The following is a 10,400-nucleotide window of genomic DNA, read 5'->3' as shown; positions in this document are numbered from 1 at the left end:
TCATTTCTCCAGACCCTTAGCTTCGTGGCAATTCTTCGCTAGATATATTACATTAATAATATAAGTATGGATTACTTACAACTTCCAACAGAATAGAAATAACTATGACGAACCGCATTTCGGTGCAATGATATAGCTTAAAAAGTTTAAATTAACTAAATACCGTATTAACTGTTTTATATGCAACTAAGCGATACGATTACGCAACAAGTTTGTCCTGTTCGGCACTTGTTATCGTCGAGAGCTTTATCAGCTTCGTGAAGCCTTTCCTCAAGGATAAGATAAAGAAAAAGGTAAGTAAGTTAAACGCAGTTCTAGAAACGAAATCCTATTAATACATAAGAGAGAGACGAATATCTTAGCATTCCATGGATTCACCGTGCGGGCGCCAGGTCCATCGCGCGGTAGAGAGAAAAACTTGGAGCAGAGGGTGAGGCTTGTGACGTAGGGTTAAGAAATTCCTTGAAAATCGATTAACACTCCCCTTCTCCGCTCATGTTGTTTTCCCTGCCTAGCCAAATTTGGTAAGATCCTACTAGAGCAGCTTTGGATACCCTTTCTATTTCAAATATAAAACTTGCTGCCGTTCTAGTGAGGCCAAGGTCATTAAGCATGTTATAGAGAGATTTTGCTGGTAATCCTCTCGCACCTACTTCTACCGCATACAAACTAACCAAATAGCCATTTTTAGTTCGTTTGTTGGGTCATAATATTTATTCACTTTCATACTGTGTTCCTTCGGAATAGTAGTCTCCCTTGGCACAGTAAACTCTACAAGTACTATACGTTTAGTTTGTCTGGAAAAAATGTCCATAGGATTTCGAAATAGCAATATCCTCCTAGGATTTTATAATGTTATTCATACGTATCCATTGATAAAGTCCAATCAGGTTCAGAACCTAGGACTGAATAGGATTTGCTTGTGGTATAAGATATTGAGCCTGCTTTGACGAAGTTACTAGATGTTTTATTCGTAGTCAATTAGGAGCTCTAGCTACTGAAAGGCTTATAGTTCCACGTATAATTTGATGTACTGAATCATGATGACGTGAGTAAAGACCCCAGTCCAGGAGCACGTATGTACTAGGGTTCTCTAGTCTCTGGGAGAGTCAATTGAAAGGCATTAAGATAGAATTTTAATAAGGCAGGAGACCAGTCATAATATTAAAAATAAAATAAAAAACAAAAATTAAACAAAATGCAGAGGTTTGTATTAGACTAGTAATATTTATTAGACAAGCTTAATAAAGATTCGTATGCCGCGCGATACACCGCGATTACTTCATCTCCAGGCGCAGCATAAACTGGTAGGTTTCTGTTGAACTCATTTATAGCATACACCTCTTTTTGAGTCAGGCTAAAGTCGAAGAGATCCACGTTTGAGGATATATGAGTTATGTTTTGTGATCTTGGGATAGGTATAATACCACGGTTGACCTGCAAAAAAGAGTTAATATATCATCAGTAATAATAAAAGTGAATTGTGATATTATTTTCTTTACTGTTACTCTTGCTGAAACTCAAAAATATTACCCATTTAAATATTTTATTGAAAAACTTACCTACCTTCAGAGTAAAAAAAATAAGGGAAAACATCGATAACCAAAATTTAAAAAATATTATTAAATTGATAATTTCGAATAGGAATACAATTTTAATTAGAAATAAATTTGTAGATGAGTTACAATCAAACAAATTTTAGGCAATACAAAGTTCAATATCAGAAGTCAAATAGTTACAGAATAAATGCCAAAACTGAAGTGATATATTCAGAACAGGGGAAGTACTTAAGAAAAAATAATTCAAAATTCAAAATTTTCAAAAAGAACAAAGTACCCATGTTACCTTATTTTGAGAGATATATTACCTGATAACGTAAATTAATTTGGCTGGTCTCTTTCCCATATTTTCTTGCCATCCTGATCAATATGGGATCTTCAAATGTAGGCGGTATTCCTGTTATGTTTGACGAAGGGCGTGGTACAAGAAAACCGAATGGTGCATATCCCATAACAACAATACCTTCGCTTTGGCAGTATGCTACTATATTCAGATTCGTTCTTGTAGGATTCACCTGTTACACAAGTGATTTAATTTTTAATACTTTGAGGTTCAAGAAATACGCAATTTCTCCCTCGACTGTACTTAAAACTGTATTTCTCTACTGTATCTTTGTAATTCTCTTATTGAACTAGATAAAACTTGAAACTTAGAATGAAGATGGAAGAACTCAATTATTACAAAATATTTACCTCTATCTGATTCACAGCTGGCCTTATTTTTGCGTATCTAAGCATCCTGTTGATGTGCGAACTGTTAAAGTTAGAAACGCCGATAGACCTTGCCAAACCAAGGCTTTTGCAATCTTCCATGCCTTTCCAAATATCTAAGATGTCAAATTTTGAGTAATTAAACTGAAAAAGAAATGTAACTGCATTGTATAAAACAAACTAATAATAAAGTCTTCTTGACTAAATTTCGGCTGCGGCTAATTTTATATTGAGACTAGCATAATAATAATAAAGCCTTTTATTTCCGGAAATATACACAGTTGTTAACAAAAACATTACAATAATTTTAAAATAAAAGTACACATTTAAGAAGAAAAAATTCCTACTGAGATTAGCATGCTCAACATATAATTATTGGCCCATAGCAACTCGTATCTACGCAAGAGATAATATTTTAGTATTCAAGTGTGTGCTCAAATGCATTACTTATTCTATCATTCCCGTTGTGTGATGGCATGTCAGACTTACACGACCGAAAAGAAATCAGGCACAGGATCGACGACTTCACGTTGTATCGTCATTTATCGTATATCATCATATATCAAGTCGTTGTCTTCGTGTGTGTCGTCACAAATTAAATTCGATCCATCGTTTCTTCAAATCAAGATCTTTAAGTACCTATCTATGTTCCCAATAATTAACGTAAGTCCTGGTCCCAATAATTAAGCAACAGAAAATACTTAAGTAGAAAACGAAAATCTTAAAATGTTACGAGATAAGCAATCACTTTAATCATCATCACAAATTATAAAATCAAATTTTTGAAAGGTTTGTTACCACATTTTCAGGCACATGTATGAGAAAGAGATCGACGTAATCCAGCCTCAACCTCTTCAAATTTCCCTTTAGTGATGGTACCACCTTCTTTCGGCATGATACAGCTGCATCCAGCTAAAATAATTGAGTTTTTTACTTCTCACAGCGAAATCATCTTATAAATATTTGCTGATATCATAGTTGTAACAAACATTCCAAATCAAACAATCAGATTTTTAATTTGTTAGAATTTTTTAATTAATACCTTGGTCGTTATAAACATTTCTTCTCTAGAAACAATTCCTCGTCTGAACATAAGAGAAAGAGCTTCTCCAATTAAACGCTCATTTCCATAAACATGTGCAGTATCCAAATGTCTGAATCCAACTTCAATTGCATGTATTACAGATTGAATTACTTTGGGTAAACCAGATACCTAAAACATTTTCTTGTAATAATGTGGCATTATAAATTGCTAATTAATTATAAAACCATTTTTACTAACAGAATGCAAATATAAGAAAGTCTGTTTTGAGTTGAAAGTTACATCACCATTTCTGGCGCAGTCAGTAGGATAAAGGACGAAACAAAACGAATCAAAAGGTATACCACATGCGGCAGTCAATGCCTATACGATAAAAAATCTTTGTAGCATAGTAAAAAAACTAATATTTTCAATTACTGCTTCAAGGTATGGCTACAAGGTCTAGGTCGCTTGGACCTAAGATATCCTTGCAAGTTTCAAAATATGCGGTATGTAGGATCGTATCATTAAACTTGGAACCTATATTACCTGTAAGTTTATTTTTTGTTCAGCTTCAAACGTTTGCAGACCTGCGTATTTGATTAATTTAGACATGCACTTCCAACGAATTTATGAAATAAAGGGAAAACGGATGTAAAATGAAATACAAAAATTCTTACGTTTTGAGGTATGAAATCTAAGAAAAATGTGATTCAGACTGTTGTTTTATTAATACTTATATTATAAAGAGGTTCTAGAAGTTTGTTTGTTTTTGTTAGATTAATAGGTTAAGTTAATCTCTAGATCTACTTAACCGATCAATCAATGGTATGTAAGATAATTAATCAAATCAAACAAATGCTACAACTTACATCATCAGCCCAAGTACCATAAGCGACAGCTGGTATTAAATTGCCATCGTTCAGTATCTTATATTTGTCACCACCATTAATGTTGATAGAACAAGTAAACTCTACCTGCAATGGATTACGTTCACTGAATTCAATAAGCGCCATTAAAGGAAACGATATTTTACTAAGTATTAACTTACCAATAATAATAAGAGGGCTCAAAGTTACTCAAATGCTTAGAGTTTCGTGATTGAGCGAGCACGAGTCTGAACTTAGTAAGTCGCGAAGCTGAAGTGGCAATGGGTAGGTCACAGTTACATGGCTGGAATGGTGACCCTGCACCGGAAAGCGGAATGTTGGTCTACCCCCTACTAAGTGAATCGGGCACATATGCGGATTGCAGGGAGCCGCTGGATGCTGGCGGCTCAAGCGTGGTGTTTGGATGTTTATGCAAGAGGCCTATAAGCTCAAGTGGCAATGGGTAGGCCACATAGTTATATGGCTGGAGTGGCGACCGCGCACTGGAAAGCGCAAAGTTGTTCTACCCCCTACTAAATGAATTGGGCACATAAGCGGATTGCAAGGAGCCGCTGGATGCTGGCGCCTCAAGACCGTGGTGTTTGGATGTTTATGCAAGAGGCCTATAAGCTGAAGTGGCAATGGGTAGGCCACATAGTTACATGGCTGGAGTGGCGACCGCGCTCTGGAAAGCGCAAAGTTGTTCTACCCCCTACTAAATGAATCGGGCACATAAGTGGATTGCAGGGAGTCGCTGGATGCTGGCGGCTCGAGACCGTGGTGTTTAGATGTTTATGCAAGAGGCCTATGTCCAGCTGCAGTGGACGTCCATGGGTTGTTAATGATGATGAATGATGATTGATGATACCTTACCACACACTGGACATTTTACCACCTTCACATACAGTCAGCTGATTATTTATATTCTTCAAATTCTAATAATTTAAAATCAGAATAATATGAGACTGACATGACCGAAAATAATATTTTTGACATGTGTGGGAGACTACTCATTCCCAACCTTAAAAGTCAGAAGAGGCTCGCACTACGCTGCATAACGAATGACTCTCAAGCATTGGATCTACAAGTTTTGGAACGGAAAACTATTGGTCATGAATATTACCCGGCTCAAGGAATAAAAAAAGAGAAGTTATATACTTGAACAGTTGAGTTTAGTGAGCTCCATATAACCATGGTTATAATCTATAATCTTATCTATATATATAAAAATGAATTACTGTTCGTTAGTCTCGCTAAAACTCGAGAACGGCTAAGCGGATTAATCTCATCTTGGTCTTGAAATGTTCGTGGAGGTATAGAGAAGGTCTAAAAGGTGAGAAAAACTAGAATAATTGCCGGGAAAACCATAAAAACAACCGTTTTCTATTTCTCATACAAATGTTTAAGAGTCAAGCAGAAGAAGTAGGGGCAGGGTAGTAGGGAAGAAGTCCACATAAGTCAAAGCGAAGCTTGACCGGGTCCGCTAGTAATATTATATACCATACTTTTTTTGTCGGAGACTGGTTGACAGAAGCGGATTTTAGGAGCAAAAACACGATTATTGAATAGGAACCTATCACGTCAGATAATAACAAAAGGCAGAGAATAAACTTGAGTGAAGTCCCGCACTTGTGATCGTTGTATGTAGAGTTAAAGACGTCTTTTAAAACTAGTTAACAGTCCTCTTGTCTTGCCGACCGATCGAATGACTCACTCGCGCGGACATATTATGTACCGTATAATTGCCTACTGTATCTACAGCGGCTATATGAAAAGCGGCAGTGCTTTATATCATATAGTATCTACCTACTTACTTATGTCGGAGCATAAACTGACAAGCTTCTGGCAAAAAGGTCTGGCAATCACTTTGCTAGCTCTTAGTCTATTACATTGATAATATTAGTATAGTTTACTTACAACTTCCAATAGATATATAAATAAAACGATCCGCATTTCGGCAAAAGTTTATAATAAAAAAACTTCAAAACACTGTACTATATATTCTTTGTACTACTGAGTAATATGATTACACAACAAGTTTTTCAAGTTTTATTCATAGCTAGCGGATGCCCGCGATTTCGTTCGTGAAAATGGGTGTAAACTTTTATTGCCTTTTACCCAGTGCCATGAATAGCCTTTTACGCGCCCTGTGCGAGCTTCTATAACTGCGCCCTATGCCTATGCCCTCCCTTTGCGTATCTTACCACCCACTGTGTCTCACTCACTAAGCTAACTCAAACGCTACTACTCACTACTGCAAATGCGTTGCCCATTCTGATGCTTAATTCTATCTATTCTTGCGCCCCCAAGAGTCTACACCCTGTGCCTGAGCACCGGTGGCACCACCCTATTTTCGCCACCGCTTTTACCCTATTAGACTTTAGAGTAGGTAGTAGAAAGGGGAATGGCCAACCCTGGCCCAAGCCTACCTTAACCACCTTTTTTTACTTATATCTTAAAATATCTTGATAATTCCACTTTAATAATGAAATGATTACTTTATCAAAAAAATGTTTGCTTCAACGTTTTACGACATTTTTAATTCATCGTTAATTTATGTTCACAACGGGAAAAAGCTACGATCGTTGACCATACAGCCTGAGTTTTACGAGATTTTTTCATGATCATTGGTTTTTGTTCGTTTACTTATTTGTTAAGCTTGTTGGTAACAGGAAAAAATAATACAATAAAATAATATAGCTTCAAATGTTAAAGGTACATCGGCATCGGCGAGTAACTTGCACAGCAAAGAGTGATATAAAAAAAATATTTTTCTTCAAAAAACATACTTTTATTAAGACAAATTAATTAACCAGATCCTTATTTATACATCATATTATCATATCCATGTACTTTTATACGGGGGTATACCTGGGTTCCCTGGGCCGACGTTGCATGGGCTGGTGAGCATTCCCCTTTTTGTTACTAAGATTGTCCGGGGAAGTACAAGTCATTCTCATGCAGCTTAGCACTTACGCCTCAGGATACAGGCGGTCATAAAGAGTATAAGACAGACAGACACAAGGACAGGCGGACAGAAAATAACCCTTTATATATTTAATGCAGTTAATTGTTAATTAAGTTGATAATTTATGCTGTTAATTAACACAAATAATTATGTTAATACATCAAACGGATAAAGTCATTAAATAAAAACCTCGAAACACATTTTTTTGGGTACCTACTTACCTGTAAATTGGGAAGGGAGAATGCCGTCTTTTGTATGGAAACTGGGCTATAACTATAACTATATTGCGTATCAACCAAACTCACTGCAATACATTAAAAATGTGCCCCGAAATATGCATTAAAAAAATAAAAAAGATATTCAGTGGGAGTTTGTAGTAATCTTACTTTTATGTTAGCATACATTTTGGAGGTTGTGTTGCAAATCACTAAGTAAATACGTATCCCCACTTTTACTATGGATAAAAAGCATTACAAACACTCAAACTTTTTATTTGTAGCTGTAAAACATATGTAGGTATGTATAAAAGACGTAACTGTAAACAATATAATTTAGTTAAGTTTTTCAGGTGTATAGACCCTTATGTAATATTATAAATTGTTATACATTATTGTATATATTATAAAACAAAATAAGGATAAGTTATAGAATAACTTATCCTTAATTTGTTATATCTGCGATCATTACTTTCGGAGCTACAGGGATATAAAGGGTCAGATTTGCGGCGCTGCTGAGGCTCCCTGAAAAATGCCCCATATAGAATGGTACGATTTAATGACGTCGTAGGTCCTTAATGATCGTTAGATTTGTATGGGCGGTCAAACAAAATTACTAATATCTTTCATATTTAAAGTTAAAATATTGAAAAATGTCACATTTAATGTAAGGGAGTTTTTTGTATCCGTATAATAACGATAAAAGATTTTTTTATAGATTTCAAATTTTAAAATGTTATTTGTGTCATATTAACAAATTTACTTTCTTTCCTAAATTAGCCAAAAGCTGGAGAAGACTTATAATTGACCAGTAAAGACTTAATAAGGCTGTAGGCGAACATAATGAAGTTTCTTATAACCGGGAAAACAGCGCAAGAAACAATTCCTGTCCAGGATTACCATAAACTGGAAGATTTCTGTTGAATTCATTTATAGCATACACCTCTTTCTGAGTAAGATTAAATTTGAAGAGGTCCACGTTCGAGGATATATGAGTTTTGTTTTGTGATCTTGGAATAGGTATAACACCACGGTCGACCTGCAATAAAAATAAACAGTATATACTTAATCAACGTACATACATGCTACTTCAGCAATAAATAAAATCTAAATGATGGTACCTAATATTATCTTCGCTTTGCTCATGCAATTCAAAGAAAAGTCCAATAATTCGAAAAATAACTATTTAATGATAATCTGAATAGTGATAAAGTTACGATCAAATTAATCATAGGCAGTACGAAGTTCGATCAGAAAATAAATGGAATGAAAGGAAATCAAATTATCAGAACCTCGATGATAATTGTTTTAATTGTTTGTTTTTTTTATTCAATGTCCCTAATTAGTTTTAATTTATTACTAATGGATGGTTTATTATAGCACAAAAGATACGTCTTAACTAATAAAATACGCATAGATACATTAAACGCACGCACACACACACACACCCATTTACACACAAACTTTCACCATTTTGATATTAGTGTGGCGTCATTTAAAAATATAGATATTTATTTCTTTCTTTATATCTATGTAGGTACTTTGTAAAAAAAACGACAAATAATGACAACACATCACACTAATATATAAATGCGAAAGTCTGTGTGTAAGTGTGTATGTTTGTTCCTCCTTTACGCTGCGGCTACTGAAGCGATTTGGCTGAAATTTGGAATCAAAATAGATTTTACTCTGCATTAACAGATAGGTTATATAGGATAGGTAGATAATTTTCATTCCAGAAAAAATCCATGTTCCCGCGGGATTTGTGAAAAACTGATTTCCGCGCGGACGAAGTCGCGAGCGTCCGCTAGTTTGTAATATGGAAATAATAAAGTCACATTAAGAGATACATTACCAGACAACGTAAAACAATTTGGCTCGTCTCTTTCCCATATTTTCTTGCCAGCCTCACCAATAAGGGATCTTCAAATGTAGGCGGTATTCCTGTTATATTCAAGCGAGGACGTGGTACAAGAAAGCCGAATGGTCCATATCCCATAACAACAATGCCTTCGCTTTGGCAGTACGCTACCAAATCCAGGTTCGATAATGTAGGATTCACCTGTAACATCAGTTTTATTAGATTCATCATCCGCCGCCAGCGTCCAGCGTCTACCTGCAACCTGCGGGGTCGCCATTCTAGCATCTTGAGACTTCAACGTACATCGGCTCTTCAAATGATGTGCCCTGCCCATTGCTACTTCAGCTTTGCGACTCGCTGAGCTATATCAGTGACTTTGGTTCGTCTGCGAATCTATTGGGTATATTAATTTAACTAATGTACCATTTATTTTTAATTTACCAATGAGGGAAGTAGAGTGCTTTTCATGAAAGAAGTCCCGCGGCTAAAACCTGAACTAAAATTGACAGCGCCTTACCAAATGACAATGAGCGCCATTATGACATTAGAGCTGCGTCTGGGAGACTTTTTTCATTAAAAGGACTTTATATTAAATAAAAATTTAATCATTTAATTCTGTCCACCCACAATTTTAGTCTGTAATTTTCTATCATTTATTTCTTATCCCAAATAAATAAAAGATTATGCTTGCTTTTGATATTGATATTGGTTGTGCTGAACATGAACATGAACAGTTCGAACGTTCAGTTAAAACTATACGTCTGTAGCAAGGTTTAAGGTCCGTTTATATCTACAGACATTGAGCGTGCCAGACGCGTGCCGTGACGCACGCAGACGTTGACAGACTGTAGATACAAATTCGTTAATAAACAATAAATATTATACACTATCGATCGTAGATCGTTAGATGGGCCGCGAAGCGTCGCGGAATTGACATTTTTTGTTTCGCAAATACTTACGAATGAAAAGTAACAACTTTCTCTTTATATTCGTGTTGCGGCTTGTGTTTTTGCACTTCCAAAATGATCACGAAGGTATAATTAAGGGATTAAACAAGAAAGTTTTAAGTCACAGTTCTTGCATACTAAGATAAGATGTGCGTGTCTTTGAGTAATGACATAACATTGTGCGTTCTTTAATATGGAGGGGCCCATCTAACGATTTATATCGATGTTATGCAAAATACTCACCTCTAT

At 35.6% G+C, this 10,400-nt stretch overlaps 1 protein-coding gene across 1 annotated transcript; it reads right to left on the bottom strand.

Moving 5' to 3' along the window:
• Positions 1 to 1,218: 1,218 nt before the first annotated feature.
• On the bottom strand, positions 1,219 to 6,433 carry LOC112048926 (aldo-keto reductase AKR2E4). The gene is made up of 7 exons (XM_024086634.2): positions 6,413 to 6,433; positions 4,164 to 4,268; positions 3,313 to 3,483; positions 3,069 to 3,182; positions 2,253 to 2,414; positions 1,868 to 2,074; positions 1,219 to 1,437 (listed from the first exon to the last, which is right to left on the bottom strand). The coding sequence occupies exons 1-7, from the start codon at positions 6,431 to 6,433 to the stop codon at positions 1,219 to 1,221; spliced, it is 999 nt and encodes a 332-aa protein (XP_023942402.2).
• Between the last annotated feature and the right edge of the window lie 3,967 nt (positions 6,434 to 10,400).

This window comes from Bicyclus anynana, chromosome 8, assembly GCF_947172395.1.
Source record: "Bicyclus anynana chromosome 8, ilBicAnyn1.1, whole genome shotgun sequence".
Lineage (NCBI taxonomy): Eukaryota > Metazoa > Arthropoda > Insecta > Lepidoptera > Nymphalidae > Bicyclus > Bicyclus anynana.
This window is presented reverse-complemented; position numbering and strand designations above follow the sequence as displayed.

Bases quoted from the DNA above. Each gene is read 5' to 3' on its own strand.
- LOC112048926 (XM_024086634.2), bottom strand. From the start codon at position 6,433: ATGGGCAACGCATTTGCAGTA. The intron at 3,484-4,163 runs GTAAGTTGTAGC...AAAATGTTTTAG, and splicing joins ATGGTACTTGGGCTGATGAT to GTATCTGGTTTACCCAAAGT. The intron at 2,415-3,068 runs GTAACAAACCTT...TTTCTTTTTCAG, and splicing joins TACATGTGCCTGAAAATGTG to TTTAATTACTCAAAATTTGA.